Genomic DNA, 24,159 nt, shown 5'->3' on the forward strand with positions numbered 1-24,159 from the left:
CCAGCATGCATCCCTCCATCCCTCCATCCCTCCAGCCCATTTATTTACATTCCCGCACGCACGCTCTCTCCCACGCGGCCGGCTCCGACAGGATAAAACCTCCGCAGACACAAACAAAGAGAGCAGGAGCTGACGGTGATGAACGAGGACGGCAGACGGAATCCAAGCATTTGGACGGACGGGGAGGGGGGGGGGGGGGGGAGCGCAGGGCTGGTGACCTGCCTGCCGTGTCCCTTCCAGAGCGCACAACTCCCCTTCCCCGACTCCCCCCCCACCCCCCGCTGTCCCCATGCGAAGCCACAGCAGTCCGAGCTGCCATCTAGGGGGTGCGTCAGACAGGGCCGGAAAGAGGGCGAGGGCAGCAGACATCAGAAACAACATAGACCCCGTCGCCAGCCTGCTCAGCAGTAACTGTGTCTGCTCAGAGAGGAGCTGCTGTCCCCCCCAGCCTGGGCCACTGCCAGGGGCCCGAGCCACGGCCAAGCCCCGCCTCTACCTGCCTCATTGATTCCGGGTAAAGGTTTCTTTGGGTAGGAAGCTCTCCAATTCACTAAACAGCTGTGTCAATATTTAATATGACCATTTGCTGAGCTTGAGAGAGAGTGAGAACTTCAGTCAATATCAGTTAAAACTAAAAGAGAGAGAGTCTCTTAGCTTGGCAGAATTGCTGGTTATTCTTTGTGCAAAGCTACTGGAGGAAGGCTTGTTTGAATTAGAGAATGGAAAAGGAATCACATTCTTGAAAGAAGATGGATTTTGAGATTGTCGTGGTCAACCGCTGTAGCTTTGGCAGAGCCATCATACTGTACATCCTCAACGTTTCAAGAAAAAAAAGAGAAAAGAAACCATGCGCATCATCAAGCGATTGGCTGTAGATCACACCCATTCCAAGAAGCATTCTGACAGTTTAGAAAGACGGCAGATCCAGTAGGAGGGTGTTAAAGGAAGGGCTTTAAAATAACGTTTAGGAACTTCATTTAATGTTGGACTCACAATACTGTGATGGCATTCTGCCAGAGTACAACAAGGCCGTGGTCTGTCGATGCCTGTTTTATAAGCTTCATTAAAAGTGTGAGATGTAATGGACTGTGCTGCCTTATCTCTGCGCGGTCTGTGGAGCCCTGTTTTATGTCACTTTTACTCAGGGGGGACTACGACACACACACACAAATGCCAATAGGGAGGATGGCCAGGCCTAATTAAGAAGCCAGGGCTGACTCCTGCCTCTGAGAGTCTCTCCTGCCTCAGAGAGTCTCTCCTGCCTCAGAGAGTCTCTCCTGCCTCAGAGAGTCTCTCCTGCCTCAGAGAGTCTCTCCTGCCTCAGAGAGTCTCTCCTGCCTCAGAGAGTCTCTCCTGCCTCAGAGAGTCTCTCCTGCCTCAGAGAGTATCTCCTGCCTCAGAGTCTCTCCTGCCTCAGAGTCTCTCCTGCCTCAGAGTCTCTCCTGCCTCAGAGTCTCTCCTGCCTCAGAGTCTCTCCTGCCTCAGAGTCTCTCCTGCCTCTGAGAGTCTCTCCTGCCTCTGATGAAGACCACAGAGGCTCAAGGTCACCCTGCGTCTCTGCATCACTCTCGCTCTTCACCTCTCCTTCTGGTCGCTCCATGGAAACAAACAGCAGCATCGAGGTTGCTAAGGTTACCGTTTCCCGTGTTTCCAGGGGGTTGCTGGACACGTACTCACCTCTGTAGTAGAACAGGCACATGTCGCACAGCACGAACCATCTCTTCTTCCACAGCTTCATCCCTGTGCTGTCCTGAGGAGGCAGACAGGACACAGGTGCACAGGTCAAACCACAGGTCGAACCACAGGTCGAACCACAGGTCGAACCACAGGTCGAACCACAGGTCGAACCACAGGATGATCATGTCATGGATTCTTTCTGCAGATGCAGACTTTCAGTCTTTCTTTAGCAAAGTAAAGCCAATCCAACAGAGAGAGCATTGAACCGTTGTAAGTATGCGATTACTATCAAAACACAAGAACCTTCTCTTTCAGAGGCAAGTATTGTTTTGTGAGGTCTGAAAATAAAGTCTGCCGCGAGTCAAGTCCTTGTCCGATATCAGCTGATGCTGTCTTCAAAGGGCCTTGCTAAGCTGCTGATCAAAACTGGGTTGCTATTAATCAAACTACGGAAAACTGGAGTTTGCGTGAAAATAGAACATTTTCGAGCCACGAGTGTCTCAGAAACTACTCACAAGTTTATACCTGTCAAAATGCATTAGATGGCCAATTATATAGGCCACTGCAGAATGTGTCTGCATTTAAACATTAGCCATTTCTGCGTTACCCGCATCATTGAAAATGCATCGAAATGACTCGCAATTGAGTTTCATTTGCTGAATCCAGCAGCTTCGCATCCCAGCATCTCGTCCCCTTAATGTCTTGCCTGGTCTTTGATGTGCTGATGGATGAGGTAGCGTCCCTCCACTGTTGTGGTCGTCAGAACACACACTGCTCATAATGGGGCTTTGGAGGAAGGAGGGGAAACAAGGCCTTCACAATGAATCGAGGTGACATTTTATTCTCCAGCTGGATCTATTCCAAGTGCTGGTTTGGTCCCCTCCCTCAGACAAGAGCTTCAATAGCTCCCAGGTTTGAATGAGGAATAAGAAGTGCAAATCCAGCTTTAGTTGGTAGTCGAGGATTTGCCATTTCTCCCTTGAACTACATCGCACAGAATCTCACCCCCCACCCCCGTCTTAATAGAAACTACAGCTGGCAGCTGGATGAGGGGAAAGCCCCCACCGCCGGCCGTAATCAAATCTAAATGAGAGGGTCCCATTTTGTGCCTGTGTGTTTGGATTGAAAAGGGAACCTTCTGGATGTGGCCTGCCTCAGAATCCCTCCCTTTCACCAGTGCTGCAGGCAGGCAGAGGACCGTGAGGAGGGTCGGATATTAAAATACCCCTCGGCCCGTTTGACTGACAGAGCAGAAAGGCTGGACAAAGACCCCTCCAAGATCCTGTATCGAAGAGCTCCTTTTGTGCTGCTCTTAAGACTGTTGATCAAACTGACAGGAGAATGTAAGTTCTGCCCCCTGTACAGAAAGTATGGGAGAGTGCAGCAGAATAAGGGATTTATATTCATAACTGTTGTTTACGGAGTGTAAGGCAAGGTTTTATGTAATTTCAAGCACAGCTTGGAGTCGTCCAGCTTCCGTCTGAGTGTGTGTGTGAGTCATGGATAGATTCACTGTGCTGCAGGCCTGTTATGTAAAGACACCCACTCACTCACCTGTTTGTACAGCCAGTTACTCTTGATGACTGGGGCATTGGGGTTCCTCCTTATCGAGTTGGATCTCTTCCCAAAATTGTGGATTTTTTTTGAAGGTCTCGAGGGCTGGAAATGAATTTAAAAAAAATATTTGAAACTCGAATGATACATGGAGATTGATGAATCGTGTGTGTGTGTGTGTGTGTGTGTCTCACCCTCCCTGCTGGACTACCAGGGTGTGTGGCGTAGTCCGAGCCACCTGTGTAGTTTGTGGCCTCGCTCATGGTGCTCAGAGGACGTTCCTTCTTTTCATTCGCTGGCGCTTTGGGTGCCGATCTAGGCAGGAGAGTAGGGAGAGCAGGGCATGAGCACGTGGGCATTCGCAGGCCTGCCTGCCTTCTGCTACAACCATCAGTCAAACCAACTCTCAGTGAGACATCTTCTGCTTAACGACCTGAGCAGGAACAGCACGGGAGCCTCATGTCAATGCTGCCTCTCGGCTGTCCAATCCGCTCAGTCCACCCAGGCAGGCCGGTTAGGCAGTCTCTCTGAAGTTTAGAACCCTCGGCTTCTAATGAGATCTCAACATGGCCCTCTGAATGGATGCCAATTACTCCCACCATGTCAGGGTAGATCCATCGGCCCGTCTCTTAACAACTTTAAATGGTCTGCAAAGTCTGGCTGACAAATTGAGCTGCGGCAGTTTATGCGGCAGAAAGAAAAAAGAGAAGAAAAGAAGGCAGCGCGGCCTCCCAGAGAACTTTCAGTCGATGCCGAGGAAGACTATAGTAAATCTGAAAATGAGGAAGACTATAGTAAATCTGAAAATGAGGAAGACTATGGTAAATCTGAAAATGAGGAAGACTATAGTAAATCTGAAAATGAGGAAGACTATGGTAAATCTGAAAATGAGGAAGACTATAGTAAATCTGAAAATGAGGAAGACTATAGTAAATCTGAAAATGAGGAAGACTATAGTAAATCTGAAAATGAGGAAGACTATAGTAAATCTGAAAATGAGGAAGACTATAGTAAATCTGAAAATGAGGAAGACTATAGTAAATCTGAAAATGAGGAAGACTATAGTAAATCTGAAAATGAGGAAGACTATAGTAAATCTGAAAATGAGGAAGACTATAGTAAATCTGAAAATGAGGAAGACTATAGTAAATCTGAAAATGAGGAAGACTATAGTAAATCTGAAAATGAGGAAGACTATAGTAAATCTGAAAATGAGGAAGACTATAGTAAATCTGAAAATGAGGAAGTCTATAGTAAATCTGAAAATGAGGAAGACTATGGTAAATCTGAAAATGAGGAAGACTATGGTAAATCTGAAAATGAGGAAGACTATAGTAAATCTGAAAATGAGGAAGACTATAGTAAATCTGAAAATGAGGAAGACTATAGTAAATCTGAAAATGAGGAAGACTTTTTTTTTTTTGAGGTTGAAAGGTTTTCAAATGAATTCACTCTGCAGCCTGAGGATCAAACACCTGAATAATGTGTCGTCCCTCGTCCCAGGGTGGTGTCCCACATTCTTTAGGAACGCGGTGACGCGGTAGGGTCTACAGGGAATAGCACTGTGGCTGCAGAGGAGAACAGAAATACTGCAGCCATGAAAAGAGTCGTCTCGTGGATATATTAGGTTTCAGGTCACTAAACAAGGACAAACAACCCTGGCCTCCTCTGACTTCAACTGGACTGTGCTGCTCTCCCGTCTACCAAACTCATTCTAAAGTAATCAATACATCACAACAACACCTTCATGGTCTCCTCTGCATCCAGCCTAAACAACACAATCCATCCATCCATCCACCCACCCACTCCACCCCTCCCCTCCCTCCTGCATGCTTTGGCAGGGCAAGTACAAGTGATGACACGTATGCACCACAAAGGGGGGTAAGAATGGATCAGGGTGACACGTATCCATGAAGAATCGGGCAGGTGCTCATTCTCGTGCAGGACATGACGCAGGTCCGACGCAGCCACAGACACGACGAAACCACAGAACAACAGACAGGGAGACCGGCTACCTGTCTGCTGGCAGGACAGCGGGCCATGGAGATAAAAGAGTCCGTTGAGCGAACGCGACAAAGGGGACAAATGCTCGCTCCCTTCTATGGAAGTGGCTCTAATTGACGCTCTATTTAGTCAATAAGATATGATTTCAGTCTCTGACTAAGTCGTAGTGTCTGTGTGCATGTGCGCACACGTATGTGTGTTGGGTGGTCGCTTTGTTGCCAATTAACCTCAGCCCAATAATCACACTGCTGGATCTGAAATAAAAAAGCTGTGAACTCGTCAAATTGTGTGCTGTTGCGTGAGGGCGTGACAGCACACACACACACACACACGCAATCCTGCCATGCTTGGGCTCTGTCAGAGCTTTCTCTGTGTCTTCATCAAAGGGTTCAACAAGGCTGTAGAAGAAAGGCCCTCCTCTACTCCTCCGGACGATGTCAGAGAGCTGCTCCCTCCGTGTCTGTCACCAGCTGTGTCTGGAGACTAGAATAGGAGGCGCTTGGCGGGACACCTGGCATTTTCACTCCCCATCTTCACCACCGTCACTCTAGACCAGAGGTCTTCAACCCTGGTCCTCAAGGACCCCCTGTCCTGCATGTTTTAGATGTTTCCCTGCTCCAACACACCTGATTCAAATGAATGGGTCGTTATCTAGCTCTGTAGAAGCCTGGTAACAACCATTCATTTGAATCAGGTGTGTTGGAGTAGGGAAACATCTAAAACATGCAGGACAGGGGGTCCCTGAGGGCCAAGGTTGGAAACCACTGCTCTAGGCAGAGAGCCGTGTTCAACTTGAAGGAGCTCAATGGATCTAGAACTCTGCTGAGCGGTGGCAGTTGGCACTGAACAGCGTGGCCCTGGTTTTGAGAGGATTACGTGTGCGCTCAAAGACACCAATACAACTCTGGGCCAACAAAGCCCTCGCGTTAATTCCACACAAAAAAATACTTTCCCGGATGTAGATAAGAAGCCCCCTGCGCTTGGCCTCTCTGCGGCCGAACAAGTGGCGTCATCGAGTGTGTGTGTGTGCGCTTGCGTGTGTGTGTTTGCGTGTGTGTGTGCTTGCGTGTGTGTGTGTATGTCCACAGCAAAAAGGGGGGGGGATTACCCTCTCAGTAATGCTGGGTTCTTTAGGCACACCGGGGAACTGAAATGACTGGCTGAGGATGCAGTTTTCAAAAAGACGACACAGCATTTCTAATGACATAGGGAGGGGCTTTAGGGCACTTTGTTATGTGGGTGAACCTGACTTAGTGGGGAAACTCTTCTTCCAACTAGAGATTAATAGATAAGGCATGCAGACAGACATGGAGACACGGTCACCTCCAAAAAGGATCTCAGTTGACTGTACATTATGGGTTAACACCCAGACTCCCGTCCATCTTAACCACTATTTCTGGAAGCCGCTGTTACTGTAGTGTTACATATTTATGGTGAATGCTTTACTTGGCAGCAACACATTGGGAAACGTATCACACTTTTTTTCCACACCTCTCAGATCAATGTGGAGTCAGCCTGTGAAACAATTAGCGTCCTCCTGGTATCTGAGCCAGCTGGTCCCTCCCAGATATTTGGTCTAGTTAGAACAACAATCTGGGGAGTCAGTTGGCTGAGCGGTGAGGGAATCGGGCTAGTAATCCGAAGGTTGCCAGTTCGATTCCCGGTCATGCCAACTGACGTTGTGTCCTTGGGCAAGGCACTTCACCCTACTTGCCTCGGCGGAATGTCCCTGTACTAACTGTAAGTCGCTCTGGATAAGAGCGTCTGCTAAATGACTAAATGTAAATGTCCCTGTACTTACTGTAAGTCGCTCTGGATAAGAGCGTCTGCTAAATGACTAAATGTAAATGTCCCTGTACTTACTGTAAGTCGCTCTGGATAAGAGCGTCTGCTAAATGACTAAATGTAAATGTCCCTGTACTAACTGTAAGTCGCTCTGGATAAGAGCGTCTGCTAAATGACTAAATGTAAATGTCCCTGTACTAACTGTAAGTCGCTCTGGATAAGAGCGTCTGCTAAATGACTAAATGTAAATGTCCCTGTACTAACTGTAAGTCGCTCTGGATAAGAGCGTCTGCTAAATGACTAAATGTAAATGTCCCTGTACTAACTGTAAGTCGCTCTGGATAAGAGCGTCTGCTAAATGACTAAATGTAAATGTCCCTGTACTTACTGTAAGTCGCTCTGGATAAGAGCGTCTGCTAAATGACTAAATGTAAATGTAACAAAACCCCTTGGAGAGGAACAGTACTGTGCTCCACTACCATTTCCACAGACTCTTGTATCAAAACGTGCCACGAACCGACAGTACCAGATAGGACTTGCAGCAGTTATGAAGTGAGACCAGAGGTAGAGCAGGTTAGAAGGTATAGAGTGGGGGTGGGGGGGTACTGTCAGTTGGTTGGACTCACATGAAAATACAAAAACATCTTATCATTACAAACAGATCTGTCGGGAGTTTGCCATGCAAATGCATAACACGATCTCAGGCAAAACACTAGTTAAAACACCTGCAGTCTGTGTAGGGGCACAGGACGACACACAACCAGGCACGGGTGTTTTACATAAAAACACACACAGAATACCACAGAGGAACCATTCAAGCCTTGGATATGATTATTTACCTGCTAAACAAAGGGTGAACCAATTTCCCAGAATTTATGCTACAGAACAATATAGAAATATGTATGAGCTGACAGAATATAAACAAAACAATTACATGAGGTAAATCTGCCAAACATGGTAGAAAAGCATTAGGTTGAGCATCAGGGTGAATCCTCTTCAGCTATGTACCCTTCAAATGGAATGTGGCGCTGGTGCCAGGAAGGAACTCCTGCCGCCCGGCTCCATTTTGAAAAAGGAGTGATGAACGCTGGGGCTGTCACTCTGTGGTGACCATAGAAACGCAACCATAGAAACCCAAACAGGTCTGCTTCCGACACACGCCATTTACTACACGTTTGCCTCACCTGTCAAACTACTCAACTCGTCATCACTAACGAGAGATGTGCCACGGGTCACATAAAAAGACGGCTGAGGGAGTCCGTGCGGCGAGTGCGCCTTTGTGTCCCAACTGCCTCCGAGGGGCCCTCCCTGTCAGAGTCCGCGACCTTGACGAGTGCTCGGAACAGCCTCGTCCTAGAGTGACAGCGCAATGCCCAGATTGACATTTCCTGCTGTGGGCGTGGCTTGGTGTCAACAAGAGTGCCCGAGACGGCATGAGTCATGCGTCAGGATGCATGAGGGTGTTTACATAGCAGCCTGCTGAAAGACTGAGCCGTTCCCCCGGCCCCCTCCATCTTCAACTGCGTTTCATAGTTCACAATATCATATTACATTAACGTGCAAATAACAAGTCATTTGGGGGGGGGGGGGTTGTAAGGAGAATTGTGATAATCCTAACTTCATTGCCTGGGATTCTAAAAGATGTGTCATTTCTAGTAATCAAACTAAAGCAAGGTAATCTTTTTTCCACCCATTTTCTCCGGCTTCTAGGCGATTAGACAGTGATGTTCAGTGAGGGCTCTTTATTCTGGGGGGGAAAGCATGAGGGGGAGATTAAATCCTCCTCAGCCGTCCGTGCACACATCCAGAGCGATTTACTCCTTTTTAACTTTCACTCAAACACAAGCAGCTGGTTTAAGCATCTGCTTAATTGAACACAAAACGTAGCCCCGTGACAGTAAAAAAAGGGGTTTGCGGTATGGCTCACACATCGATGTGATTGCAAACAAACTGACCTTCAGAGGAAAAATAAAGTTTTTTTCCAGATGGGTGTATCAAAGCATGACACATAGGTTATAAATACGAATGGTAGAATTTGATAATGGCTGGCTCTTGCTTGGCGAGCCAGGCAGGACTCGCTACCGGATCGGGGGGGGCTGACTGAGTAACAGAGTGGGCAGGAAACGTGTCAACAGGACCCAGCATGACAGTCCGGCCACATCGGCACCAGGCCTTCTGTAGCTCCAGCAGAAGGAATAAAAACTGAACACGTTTTCAAACAACGCCCCCCAATTTCATATCTTCCAATTCAGAGGGAAAAATGAAATCTTTTGGTTGACCACACATTGATCAAATTGCCCCGAGTTTTTGTTCTCTCATGCGAGATTTTAATACACAAGCAATATGATGCTGGCTATGGGCAGTGGTCATGGTTTGTGCTTGGGGGGGTTAAATTGATGGTTGAAAGTGTTGCGGCAAGCATAATAAAAACCACAGCGGCGGCATTTCTGATTTGAAACTAGACCACAAACCGGCTAGGCCAGTGGAAACGATGCCCAGGACTTGGAGGGACACTGGAAGGTTGAGACACCTGTCTGTCACACAGGGGCGTGATGCTGAGGTAACCAGGGAGACAGAGCCATGGCGAGCAACCTCCCCCCCTTCAGCCGGAGGGGGGGTGGTCTAGCAGGACCATCTATCAGAGGTGCCTGAGCTGGGCTGGGGCTGGGGCCGGGGCTGGCAGGAAAGGTGAGCTGTGAGCTGACTGAAGGGTTCCACAGCAGAGCTGCAAATCCTCCGTCCACACTCTCCCTCTCTGCTCTGTTTCAACATCCTGTCACTGTGCAGTCTCAGGAGAGAACACCCATGTGTCTGCGTGTCTACACTACCGGCCCCAGGCACCCACAGCTGAGAGTGGAGAGGCCTTGTGTGGGGGGGGATCTTTCATGGGCTGATCACGAGTTTCCTGAGTGAGGTTTTGACATACAGCAACAGGGCAAGAGGGGATGTTCCCAGCAAGGAGAGCTTGAGGTGACTGGACCCCGGTTAAGTCATGTGGATGGACATGTGACGCCGCTCTGTGGAAAGCAGAACAAGTGGAGGGGTCACATGCAGCTCTGTCTGATAGGGGAAAGTCAGCACGGTGCTTGATGAGAAAGACCGGACCATCGGAAGGTCTGCCAGGTCCAGAACAGCGTGTAGATGCTCGAGGTCTGCTGGAGACCATGATGGCGTCTCTCTCCTCCTGCCTTCGCTCTAAGAGCTTATAACAGAATGGTTAGAACTATGCACTGCAGGTGTAAGAGAAACACACACAGCAGTCTTGTGAGATATAACACCTGGGAACATATGACAGAAAAAGCATATATTTTGGAAATGCTGTTAACGGAAGGAACAGGAGGGGAAAAAACAGGGGAATTATTTTAGGGAATATGGGGACATATTGTCAACAGAGAGATGTCGGTTGCCATGGCTAATACTGAGTGCTGTTTGACACTGGATTCTAAACCACATTACTGCACGTCAGAAAAATGCAGTCTGGTGACATTCTGAGAGAGAACTGAAGAGGCTTACTGTTCGTTGACGACAAAGATGCAGTTGTCTTGTGAGGGCGAGCTTGAGACAGGATGCTTGCAGGTCACCTTCCGCTCATTGTGGCTGCAGGGGGAAGAGGGAACGGGGGAGAGAGAGAAATGTTAGAACACCACAGCCATTTAGTCCCGTCATTACCATTACAACTACATGTCAAGACTCTAAATCTTAGGAATGGATAAACAGGCTGCCGCGAAATCTTACAAAGCAGGACAAAAGACGAGAACATTCCCTCAAGGCATCATGGTCAAAGTCAGGGGCAGTGTGGCATGCCTGAGGCTGGCTTTGGTCAATCTGGACAGGGTAGGATTAAAGGATTTTGCAAGAGGAGAGGAAATGTAGCAGAGGGGGTGACGATTCCCTCTAACTGAATTCCCTGTGGTAATCTTACACCCACAAACACATGGACTCATCCCACACACAGACAACCCACAAGGCAAAATCGAGATCAATTCACAGCAAACCATACAGGTTTTGTTCTATACACCTGAAATGACTGCACATATAAAACCACAAAGAATAGCAAAAATGACTAGTCTTAAGATTTGAACAATAGGCCAACTCCTTGTAACCATGGGTAACATTTTCGGATTCACCCTTCACAGAGGTGAAGGATATAGAACATAACAATGGCCTCCAACTGTCAGCAGAATAAAACAGTCCACAGCTAACAACAAAAACATGTCATGCTTCTTCCATCAAAAGCCTTGTGACCCTTTTCCATTTGTCTCCAAATCCAAGCACACTGACAACAGAACCAAAAGCATGACAACGGGTAGAAATGACGGCACGTTGGAAATCCAAAACATTCAGACTAAAGTCTAAAACCACTCGTGCCTTCCCAGATGTGACAGGTGTCCGACGCCTGCAGGGACTCAGACAGTAAAGTGCAGTACAGACCTGGAGCCACGTGTGGTCGTGAACTTCAGCATCCTGAGCCTTCTTTAGTAGCTCCTCACACATACACTCCCAACACGCCCCGATCTAGAAGACCTCGTGTATGATACAGGAACTGAGTGTGGCCCCAGTCTGGAGGCTCCGGCTGCCTGCCCAGTCCTGTGCAGCCTCCAGCCCCAGCCGAATCACACGGACGCAGTCGCTCCCACCCACCCAGCCCCGTGGTCCAATAACAGCGTCCGCCTCGTACGACTGGCTTCCCACATGGACGTGATTTAGCACCCCGGTGCGGAGCACGGAGCCGAGCAGGGCAGGAGGGGAGGGGGGAGGAGCAGGAGCGTGGGCAGGGTCGTCTCTACCAGCAGCACACCCTGCAGAGACAGAGGCCCTGCTCAGACAGAGGCCTTGCTCTCAGAACGGATAGGCCCTGGAGGAGGCTTTCATGTCCTGGGAAACGCTGCTGCTAACTGTCGTCAGCTGCCATAAATCAGCCTGTTCATTTGGCAAATCGCTGGGCTGGAGAGGAGCCTAGGAGCTGAATAAGTTAGTTCACGGTCGGAACCCGTTTAAATAACTTCCGATCGAATAGTGTACGATTTAAGCTGAGCAAATCCGCACTCATTTGATTACTTAGCTGGCAAATTGCATCAGAGGCAGGGTCTGTGGCAGAGTGGAGGCATTTCCATACAGTAGAAAAGTGTTTATAAACCTTCATTGCTGACGACTGAAGCGACAGAGGCCAAGGGCGGGCCGAGCACAGCACGTAAACACGTCTGAGAAGTGAAAATCTACAACAGTCTCCACCGTGAACACACGGCTAACTGAATCAGGCTGCTTCTTCCAACATCTCAGCTCACCGTGCCAGCAGCTACCATGAAGGGAAGAGAGCCAGTGGTGTCGCCCAAAAATAATACAGATTTAAACATGGGCTGTGCATGCCTGGAAAAGAGCAAATAGTAAGTCTGAAATAAGGGGGTTGAGTTTCAGTTTAGCCTGGAGAGCAGCCCTCGCCCTAGTCCAGGCCTGTAATTACTGTAGGCAACGCTGGCAGCAGAGGTTTTCTGTGCGGTCTTGGGGTAGACGAACGGCACCATTTGTGTCTGGCATCCCCTTACGCATGCCTGCGACTCCTCCGCACGTACACTGGCTGCAGTCGAGCAGAGAAACATGCAGGTCGGGGATGGACTTCGGGACAAAATAAGGTGCAAATGAAGATTGCGATTGGTGTTAATGGCTGACATCACTTTTCCAATGTTCTGAGATTGGGCAATTCTTGGGAGTTCGAAGCATGGCCGACACCCTATAATGTAAACACTTTGACAGGTGTATTGTCCGCTACCTTTGGTGACCGCTAATGCAATTGTAAGGCACTGACCTTCCCAACTATATCCGCCCTACATGCTTCCCCTGTAATAAATCTAAATGGAACAGTTAGCTTGTGCTGTGGAGCCCAACACTGTCTGACAGCTAAGAACAGCTAAAGTCAGGGGCAGCTGAAAGGAACAAGAAAGCAAGGGCTGCGGGATTCGCGTGCGTTTTAAGTTAAGATAACATAATTGATTTAACTCCCATAGAAGACGGAACGGGCAATTCAAGGGCACCAAGCTCTCATCTTTGATAAGGTGGTGAGATGCACTGAGGACGTGATACACATCTATCTAGCTGCTGGTGCTTACATTATGTAAGCACAGATAGACAGCAGCATCTGTAGAGAATTTAACACGAGACCAGTCGTTCAAGTCCACCTTTGGGAGGGAACATTCACGTAGATCACTGACACGGGAGGCTGTAAAACCGTCATGGCTTCCTGTGAAGACGCCGCCTTCACAATCAACACTGAGCGAGAGGCTCCTTCAACCTTGGGTGACACCTATAAAATCCCAACCTCCCGGTGCTAAGTAAGCCTTTGCAGATGTGTTGATTGACACGCCTACAGGCCGGGTTTATACGATGCAGTTTCGTTAGAACACTGCTCCTGCACCAGGGAACAGACTCTGTATCAAACCTGATCCAAGTGAGCAAGGAATGGTCACTGAACCTCCCAGAGAAAACACAGTAACTGTAAAGTGACTGTTCTGGTGTGGTGACTGGTGAGAACACAAGACCTGAGTAGTCTCTTGTTCCCCCGGTCTACAGGAAGCAGACACACTAGCGCCAGGACGTACACCTGTTGATTTGAGTCTGTACCGTGAGCCAGCAAGGGACCTCGCCTACCCTTAATCATGGGGATCATTCTTGGCCACAAACAGCAGGAGCGCTCTCAGCGTGACTGAAGCACTGAGGACGTGACGCTGTTTTAAATGGGTTTCACGGTTGTCACAAGGCATCTGCAACGACAGCATGTTGTGAACATGTAATTTATGAAGAACATGTGTCGGCTCGGAGGGTGTAGAGCCACGCATCAGAAGCGCCCCCTACAGGGAGTATTAATGGTTAATACTGGAATTAACTCTCAACGTGGAAATACAATCTTAAATCAAATAAAAACACTGCTAAAGCAATGTCTTTTTCCTAACTCCTCAACTATTCCTACTCCCCATATTAACGTGAAACGGCATCACGTGTTTTGAAGGATGTGGTCTGTGGTCACAGCAGTAAAAACGGATGGCCTTCTAGGGTCACAGAAGCCCTATAGTAGGTGGAGCATCTGGTAGCACTTTTCCCCTGATGGAGGGCAAAAACATGCAGTTTGTGCCTTCTGGGTAGGCCTCTCCTCTCCTTGTTTTGAAGCCCGCATGGTGAGGGGGGGCAGGGGGACACCCAGCGGGATGTTCAGGACCCCTCCCTTCCTATATATGTGGGAGGGGGCAAGTAGGAGCAGCGGTGTGGATGACCGCCCTGCAGGGCCGAGGGCTGGGCGAGCAGGGGCTGGGCGAGCAGGGGCTGGGCGAGCAGGGGCTGGGCGAGCAGGGGCTGGGCGAGCAGGGGCTGGGCGAGCAGGGGCTGGGCGAGCAGGGGCTGGGCGAGCAGGGGCTGGCCGAGCAGGGGCTGGGCGAGCAGGGGCTGGGCGAGCAGGGGCTGGGCGAGCAGGGGCTGGGCGAGCAGGGGCTGGGCGAGCAGGGGCTGGGCGAGCAGGGGCTGGGCGAGTAGGGGCTGGGAGAGCAGGGGCTGGGAGAGCAGGGGCTGGGCGAGCAGGGGCTGGGCGAGCAGGGGCTGGGAGAGCAGGGGCTGGGAGTGCAGGGGCTGGGAGAGCAGGGGCTGGGCGAGTAGGGGCTGCGCTCGAAGCTTGAGGAGCTGGGCTGTCCTCCATCATTAGGCTTGAGGAGGGGTAATGAAGACCTCCAGGCAGGGGGAGGGGGTGGGGGTTGAGGGTCAACTTCCCACGGGAGGAAGGCTTTTATTGTCCTTGGTGGGCCTCTGGCTCCTGCTCTCCCATAGCTCTCCATGTTTTAACCTCAAAACTCCAAGGGGCTACTTCAACAACAGAGGCAGAATACGGCCGTTCCGTTCATCACATTCACTTGCAGCGACGGAACGCCGTAGTTGAGAGTTAATATGACATGCTACTCTGCACTGAGAGTTATTTTACTTGGAAGCCCTTGAGGAGACTTGAATCTTTCTCCCTTTTAATGCGCTTGTGGGGGGTATGGCCGACATTCCAATTCACCGATTTTATTTCTCTAGCCTGCTTTTCTAAATCATTAAACTTGGCCCACTGCAATCTATTTATTTGACCAGATAACACCGTTTGCTTTCTGCTACATCGTTTTCATTGAACCCATAAATGCATCAGGTTCACAATTAAACGTTTGTGTAACTACTTATCCGGTTATGGTTTGTTGCCTGTAAACAGACAATCAGTCCATCAACAGCCCACTTGGTTTCCATCAATGCTGAGAACACATTATCGTCAAAAACATTTTAAGGAAATGATAAACAACTTCTCTGACCAACCTTTCCCTAATTAGAATGCAAGCTGTCTGTAAACAACAGAAGCTGACAAGCGGTCCTATCAAGCAGAATTAAATCCAGACTATCACACTGAAGGAAACAAACACAGGTGGGGTAAGATGGAAGGAGAGCGAGTCTGTTCGCTGACAGGAGTACGGAAACTGTCCAACAGGTTCTCGATGACGGGGGTGAGGAGAACCTAGACGACTTTCATCCTCAAACTGATGCACTCTCGGTTTGAAGGTTACCTCAAGATCTTTTACCATGCCATGCTTGTCATCTCAGGTCAAGGCAACCCCACCCTGATTTTGGATGTGGATTAGGTCTCTCTAACACATTCTCATTAAAATGGCATCAACTTGGCAACTTAGTCTATGGAAAGAGTGTCCACAAAGAGTACAGACAGGAAACGTCTGATTGCCCTTTACCACAATCAACCATAATCAGAAGTAATCAGAAGGTTGCTAGTTCGATTCCCGGCTATGCCAACCAAATGATGTTGTGTCCTTGGGCAAGGCACTTCACCCTACTTGCCTCGGGGGAATGTCCCTGTACTTACTGTAAGTCGCTCTGGATAAGAGCGTCTGCTAAATAACTAAATGTAAATGTAATAATCACCACAATCCCAGAAACCCCCTCTCTCCTTCTGACTCACAGCTACCGTTCGCTAAACATGCTACCAAACCAGCAGCAGAATCCTCTGAGGAAAAGAGACAGAAAGGATATCAGAGCCTTTTGATTGACAGATCAAATTAAAAGCAGCATATTAATACATACATTAGAAACACACCCTCTGTGCACAAAGACTTCCTTTACGAGCCAGTCAAATCCCCCGAATCTACAAACAAAGCCATTCATTGGCATATAAGCCCCTGGTTAGAGCGTGTAGGAGTGTAATCCTATTACTCAGGAGGGAACTTGGCCAAGGCATCACAACACCATGGTGGACTGGCGAGTTCTGGGTAAAGCTCACAGCCTTGTGACAGGAGTCTAGTGCCTGCGTTGTGGGAAAGCAGAGAATAAGGCTGCACTGGGACTACTCGACGCCCGAGGGACGCTGGACTGGTGCCCTGAATAGCCACAAACCCTGGAGCTGAACAGGAAGAATTGTAGTGTGTATGTCGAACTAAGGGGAGGTAGGGGAGAGGGGGAGGTAGGGGAGATGGGGAGGTAGGGGAGAGGTAGGGGAGATGGGGAGGTAGGGGAGAGGTAGGGGAGATGGGGAAGTAGGGGAGAGAATAAAGGGAAAAGAGAACGAGAGGGGGATGCGATTCCTGGGAGGCCACAGAAAAGCTGCAGTATCATAAAGATATGGGATTCCACAAACAGCCGGCGAGTGATCACGCTGACCGTTGGCGACACAGGAGGCTGAGAAGGGAGACACTTCTCACAAGACTAAGATGAACACTCAAGTCGAGTCAGCCGTCGTGATAGGGTAGCGACACTTGGAGGGCGGGACTTCATTGCATATAGTCCTATGATTGGGCAGCCAGTATCAGGGCTTTTACAGAGGGGAAGACTTTAACCTTTAACTACCACAACCCAGTCACCCGTTCCATTTAACAAGATTTTATGCCAATAATTCAATTAGTAGACATCTTGATGTTTGCATTGCCACAATCTGCACTGTGTGAAGGTCACACAGCTGAACAAATCAAATGATTGAAATCTCTTTCACCGCCATGGCAACTGGCCCAAAGAAAACAGTATCTGAAGAGTGGCATTCACTGAGGGACGGGCAGAGTGGGCGGATTTTGAGAGGAAATAGTGAAGCATTGGTATACCTATTAGTATGACCACTACCACATTCATTAGAAACAGAGCTACTAAAATGGCTTCTACCATTTATACCTACCTGTCCAAACACGCATATAAAAAAAATACAAAATAAAGAACCAAGGCTTAAGTTTGCAACATACTGAGCATGAGACTAACACACACACACACCTCCACAATCGATCTTAATGTATTATTTCTTTAGTTTGGGGAATTCGCTGTCCAATTTCAGGCATCATTAAAGACAACAGCCGGCTTGCATTCAACCAAGCTGAGGGAGGACACATGGAGGAAGCCAGTCTCTCAGTATCGACTCGCTATGTCTAATCATCCTTACACGTGTAGCTTCTTATGTCATCACTACAGGCCAAGAGCTACTCCGCACCAACATCCTTCCATTCTAATAAGCATTGCATCGATTCATGTTTGTAGCACTGCCTAGCACTGCCGTAGGCCCACGCGTGAAATATGGCACCAAGCAAATACTGTGTGTCGTGAGCCCTTGGATGTGTGTCTGAACACACCAAACAAGGAAGGACCTGGAAGTTGAGGGATACGAGGATACGGTGACGAGGAGACGCTCCTCAAACCTCAGAGGTGAAGTTGGTTTGCACAGATACAGCTATCGCTGCAGGTTTAGAGGGTTCTTACCCCCCTGCTGTGTGCGAGTGAGGGGGGGGGAGGTGGAGGAGGGGCTGCAACAGTGGAGCACCATCTGGGGGCCAGTGTGATGCAAAGCTTACATTTAGCTTTTGAAAGTAGTTCAGTTTGAAGACTACTAGTTTTCAAACTGAATGTTTCGATTCCTGGATGGAGCATTTGAATGTAGTTTGACTTTCAACTCTAACGGTTTTTAGAGGCTTTGTTTGTATAAAAAAAGGAGCCAGTTGCTCTTGACGTATAAGAAAAGATGCGTAAGAAATGTTAGTATTGAAAGTATTTGTGCTTCTTTGAGTATGACCAACACAATAGTAGCATTTCCGTTGGGGACAGAGAGCCAGTGTTGTGTGCAACTCTCCTCATCGATCACTTTGGAGAGCAGGAACACATCAGAGAAGTGATGGAGGACAGTTTAATAGACGAAGCTAAACAAACACCAACCACAAAGACCCAACAGTCCTTGAGCACGAATGCGCCTCCAACACTGCTAAACTAAGGGAAGTTATGGACGGTATGAATGGAGACCTTTCAGACGGATATTAAAAACCTCAATCAAAACAGGGGTGAAAACTAGCTACAGGGTGCATTCAATCCCTTCTCTTCCTTCCCTCGTGCAGCCTGCCGATGCAGGGAATCTGACAGCATCTCTGCAGAAGGGGGTTTAATATGGGGTGGACACTTCCCTCTAGTCTCTGTAATTCCACTGGGTGAGCTCATTCCACTCCTGTCTGGTGAAGCATACACCTTCGCCCTCCTGTGCCTCTCTCCCTCCTTGAAGTCTGGGCTCTGTCAGCGAGCGTTAAGGCCTACTGGGCCCTCCTCAACCCAGGAACACAGACTCCCATTACTCATGCAGCTCTTTACCCTTCCCTGAATGGAACGAGGGCTTTCTGATTACGGTAAAGTGGGGTGGCTGGGAAGTGATTTGACTTCAGCGCCTGCTACTCTGCAGCAGGCGTACGATGAGCTCATAGGGAATATACAATTTTGGCTTGTATTTTATTTATTTTTTTGCTACAGCTACTAAATTCTTACACTTTGTGCTGCGCCATTGTGTTTTCTCTGTCACTTTAAGTACACTGTATATTTATGCCCCTATGCTAAGATCACCCACCACAGACAGACAAATCCTAACAGGCAGGACTCCTGATTTCCATCCGACCTCGAATGCGGAGATGCATTTGCCAACTGCATCCATGACAACCCTGCCTTAACTGGTGACAGAAGATGAACTGATGGTATATCTTTTAAAAGAAAGCGCAAAAGCAATATCAAACTTGCATTGATAATCATACTACTTGATGCTTCCCAGTGTTTTAGCTGATTCTAGGCCTCAGTTGCAGAAGAAGGGGGTCTTGCCGGCCTATTAGAGAAGACCTTGTCTGGGTCACTGCTATTAGAAATGGGAGGAGTGGGTGGGCAATGCTGCAATTACAGCTTAATTGACTGTGAATAACAGACAAAGCCTTTTATGGATTATCCTGAATCTCCCTCCAAAGAGTGACAGAGAAAAACAGCCCTGCTGTAAAGCTTTGTAATGCAGTCCGGAAAAGAAGTAGCTTACCTTGCCTTTGAACACATCTGAAATCTCTCCCTTTCCCTCACATTCTCGAACCATCTATCTTACCCATTTAGGTTTTGCGATGAAAAACGCAAAGGCTAATTATTTGTTTAATTTGCTGCATAACAAAGTCCATTAAAACTAGGCGACGCCAATTAGCATGTTAGACCCAGGTAATGGAACAAAAACAGGCACAGGCACACCCCTTAGCTCTTTAGCGATGGTAGGACCATGACTCAAGTCGTTTTTAAACAAACAAAAAGATGATAAAAGCACTATGCAAACCAAGATATTGTAAAATCGTCTAGTGTTTTCATAAAGTCATAAAAACCAAACATTCTTGTGCTAAAACTCCTGCGGCTACAACAGTCAGAATGTCTGCATTCGTAGAAGTTTTGTTGACCAGGGGAAGTCAATGTTCATATATTAGCCCAAGGCTGGTACACTGCAATTTCCTATCCTGTAAATTATTATACCAGGCCTACTACTTACAAGTCTACGAACCTTGTAATTTCTCTGCAAATATTAGGCTATCGAAATGCACCTCAAGAAAATAGCTTACAATTAGCAACCTTAAATTCAACAAAATATTAAATTCGTTACGAACTGTAAATTTGTCACTGAAATAAGACCGTTTTAAGCAATGAATCCTTACACGTCACGGTACCATTATACCAAGAAATAACGCATATTAAGATCCGAATCCTACCACGAGCCTTTTCACACTCCCTGGTAGGCTATTTTTGAAACGTGCAGAAACAGTATATAGACGTTGACTGAACGTCGAAGACAAACGTACAAATTATACAAATGCATTCCAACTAACAGTTAAAACAACAGTGTCGCAAGCCATTCAAATCCATCACACGATACAACGCATTTACTTACAGAGAAAAAGCTTCCACAACGTGACTGACGATAAAGGATAATCGTAGAACTATCTGGGAAACACGAATTTAAATCGTTATCCAGATGTGGGCCATCGGTTGGGGGCAAAAATGTAGAGTTCAAGAATGAGTCCTCTCCTTTGAAGCGTCTCCTATGAAGTGCGCTCCGATAACTGCTCTTGCAGGGAAATACGCGTCCCAGCTGTCAGTCCTGCCGCGCGCGTGTGCCCGTAGTAAAAATGCTGAAACCTGAGAACGCCGTGATGTCACGGTCCGGATCTAAGCAAAGTGGCCAACGCACTCTGTTCTCTCAGCATAAACGCAAACAAAGGCTAGAGGGGAGACAAAGAAACTAACAGTTGCAGAGGCTGAGGGGCTGTGGCTCGGAACTTGGAGCCAAAGATGGAACAGATAAGAAAACAGCCTCGAGCGAAACACCTAACATTAGCAATAAACAGCGCGCTTGCTTGGCAGTCGCTTTCCTCGTTCCTTTTTCGTTATTTTGCAGCCAGCAGATTGATGAGGCAAACTGCATCCAAATAAAACTACATCTCACCTGCACATGGATGTCATACGACATTAAGTAATGCAATTTCACCTGCTGTAAAATCGATCAAAATACCCATTTCTTTACATTAGACAACAACGTTTCACAATATTTAGTTTCAAATTAGTTCACCAAAAAAAATAAAAAAAAACATCTGAATATTAAGTAGGTTTAGCTTAGTTTCACTGGCTATTGAAACCCAAAACACCTTAACAATGACCTCCAATCCAGTGGTCAGACCATTCATCGACTCCTGAACCTGCTGTGAGCAGTCAACAGCACAGGAAGACTCCTTGTGCCAGTCAATAGACACTCAGGTTCCTTTTCATTGGCCGATCCCAGCTGGCAGCGGTGAGGCACACATCTCTATGATCCTCAAGCTCCTCTGAAGCCTGAATGCCTCATACAGAAAACCCCCAAGCAGGATCAAATGGATTTTAGAAAACGAAGGCAAACCAAGCTCCTCCGCATTAGAACAACGATAATATCAGAAGCGTTCAGACACTGGCTTCCCCCCCCCCCCCCAAACACACACACACACACACACAATCACCCCTAAATAATGCATCATGAATCCATTAGGAGTGTGTTCACAGCCCTTCAGCCATTCATGGCCCTCTGGAGGCTGCCCCCTCAGGGAGCTCTGAGCCAGGGGATATGCTCACCACCTGGGGCAGGGCTGCAGCGTGGACACCCTAACCCCAACCAGGGAGGGGGACGACACGATAACATGGAGCCAGAGAAGAAGGGAGAGGCTGTCCTACTGAAAGGACTCATGTGAAATGCAATGGGAACCCCATAGCCAATGAGAGGCTTGTGCTCAGACACCAACACAGAGCGGGTCAGGGGGGACAGTCTGAGCAATCTGCTCAGCCATCTGTACTCTGGCTTCCTGTTCCAAGACAGTTGATGAGGAAAAAGATTGCGTTATTTGAGGTTTAAAATCACATACCGCTATAAAAAAACATAGTAAAATATACTTGGCCACATGTGAAACTGTATATTGTGTGATAATAGAAGCAGTCCATCTGATCATTAGAGTCTAATGGAAAGGCCAGGCGTGATTGAGCTTAGGCAATCCTCCTACACAGTCGCCAACAGAGACCCCTAACACAGACAGTCAAGTTATACCCTGGGGCCGTAACTGTGTGTGGAGGTATTCCTTTGACTCACAACTTCCCAACCGTTTTAAACATTAATCCAAGTAGGTTCCCATAAACCACACTATATTATTCTTCTCCGACAATCTGTTTTGTGCTTGTATAAAATATGATTCGCTTCAATAGAGTGGTTTTAGTAAACAATAACTCCTGGAGAGAACGAGAGCCACGGTAGAGCAAGTAGGAGCAGGCCGACGGGATCAACACAGGCAGAGCAGCAGCCAGACAACATCTCCCTGTCCTCTGCCCGATCTGTGTTCTGTGCCGAGTGCGTGTTCGACGCAGAATCCGTTTCATGCTAACACTTAATAGAGAAACGCTCATTTGGATTTTGAATCTGTGTAGCATCTCATACATGATTGATTGCCCACTGTAGGAAAGCCAGATACAAAAAATAAAAACAACTGCAAACACATAAACTCAGACCTGAGTGCTAGGGTGGATAACAGGGGAGTGCGTTTCTGTACTGTAGGTGATGGGAATGCTGTTCTCGTGTTAATGTACTACCTCTCCAGATTGATTTCCCCTCTCATCATTCTGAGACTTCTGCCCTCATCTGTTTTTATTTCCTTCATATTTTCTGTCCATTACTGTTGCAGGCAAACCAAGCACATGCACAGCGTGAATTAAAACTCTTGTAGTTCATCTCTCACTCTGATGTATAAAAAAGTAAAAAAAAAAAAAAAAAAGCGTCCTTATGTTGTTATCTTTTGTTGTTGAGGTAAGTCCAAAACAACATCCTAAGGTACAGCGTTCCCTGAGAGACCAGGAGTGTTTATCTGGTCCAACTGAGCCTCATGGCCCAGGGTCAAAGAGACAGACAGGTGTACATGAGTCGACAGAGATGAAAGGAGAGCACATTTAGAGCAGAGAAATTAGGTTGGCCATTTTAGAATTAGGGAGAGAGTGTGTGTGTGTGTGGGAGGGGGGTGAATATGAGGAAGGGAGGATCCTGCTTCATCGCACTGAACTCCTGACATGAAACATCCAAGCTGGAAGCTGGGGAGCAGGGAGAGGGAGAGTCAGGACCAGGCCCTACCCCCATCTACACAGTCGGAGGGGAGTGGAAGGCCTAAATGCCTTTTCCAAGAATGTTTTTCATGTGAGGGGAGTGGAGAGAGGCTGACCACTCCAAGGTCACACAAACCCTGTGTCATCTTACTCCAACAACACTACTTTAGCCCAATTGATGTGGAACAGTCTGCTAGGTTTTATGATGTGAAGGGATGCAGGGGTCTGTTGACGAATAAGAGTGTTGGGAGCCAAGAAGCATGTCCGCTTCCTAACCTCTCTCTGCCCCTGAAAGACTATTCAGTGTGAGGTTGGTCTTACATTTACATTTAGTCATTTAGCAGACGCTCTTATCCAGAGCGACTTACAGTAAGTACAGGGACATTCTCCCCCGAGGCAAGTAGGGTGAAGTGCCTTGCCCAAGGACACAACGTCATTTGGCACGACCGGGAATCAAACTGGCAAACTTCAGATTACTATCCCGCTTCCCTAACCGCTCAGCCACCTGACTCCCTGGTCTTGCAGTACAGTATCAAACACGGCTGTATCAAAAGATGGAGATCAATCCAGGCCTTTGCATTCAAAAATGTATTGGCTCAAGTGTGGCCAATCAGTAGTCATGATGTTTTTTTATGGTGGTGTTCCAAGTTTAGGAATGCTTTAGGTGGTTAGAAGCTACTGAATTAAATTATATTCATAGAAAAGGGAATGATAAAGCCTAAGGAAACTCAGCAAGGATAATTCAAATAAATACATTTCAAAGTTCAGTAGCGAGCTTACATTTCTAACAACCAACAACAACATACACAAACCAACCAGCATGTTGGTTCATCGTGCTTTAAATTCAGTCGTGCGAGAGTAGTTTGCATTCTAATACCAGCACATTCATTAGGATCAATATGCATCATAGCGTGCTTTTAAGCTGCATGTTGCCATTACGGGCTCCTTCCGATCGTCAGCTGGTAGATGCAGAGGAAAAGCCTCCAGACCTATTACCGGCCCACGCAGTCACACAGATGAGAGAGAGCCCAGGCTCTCAGAGTATTCACATGTTTATCCACTCTCAGAGGATGCTCTGCAGCCCACTCATTCTCCTCTCTCTCCCTCTCTCCCTCTCTCTCTCCCTCTCTCTCTCTCTCTCTCCCTCTCTCTCTCCCTCTCTCTCTCCCTCTCTCTCTCCCTCTCTCTCTCCCTCTCTCTCTCCCTCCCTCTCTCCCT

General features: G+C 47.8%; 1 protein-coding gene across 10 annotated transcripts in view; it reads right to left on the reverse strand.

Annotated features, from left to right (window-relative positions):
• The window catches only part of LOC136941953 (pleckstrin homology domain-containing family A member 5-like), a 70,657-nt gene that overhangs the window by 23,389 nt on the left and 23,109 nt on the right, over nucleotides 1-24,159 (reverse strand). For all 10 annotated transcript variants that reach the window (XM_067234646.1, XM_067234647.1, XM_067234645.1 and 7 more), the window contains exons 4-7: nucleotides 10,534-10,617; nucleotides 3,426-3,546; nucleotides 3,232-3,336; nucleotides 1,678-1,750 (exon numbers count right to left, since the gene is read on the reverse strand). In XM_067234646.1, coding sequence (XP_067090747.1) covers nucleotides 1,678-1,750; nucleotides 3,232-3,336; nucleotides 3,426-3,546; nucleotides 10,534-10,617 — 383 coding nt within the window. The remainder of the gene's footprint in view (nucleotides 1-1,677; nucleotides 1,751-3,231; nucleotides 3,337-3,425; nucleotides 3,547-10,533; nucleotides 10,618-24,159) is intronic.

This window comes from Osmerus mordax, chromosome 4 (genome assembly GCF_038355195.1).
Source record: "Osmerus mordax isolate fOsmMor3 chromosome 4, fOsmMor3.pri, whole genome shotgun sequence".
Lineage (NCBI taxonomy): Eukaryota > Metazoa > Chordata > Actinopteri > Osmeriformes > Osmeridae > Osmerus > Osmerus mordax.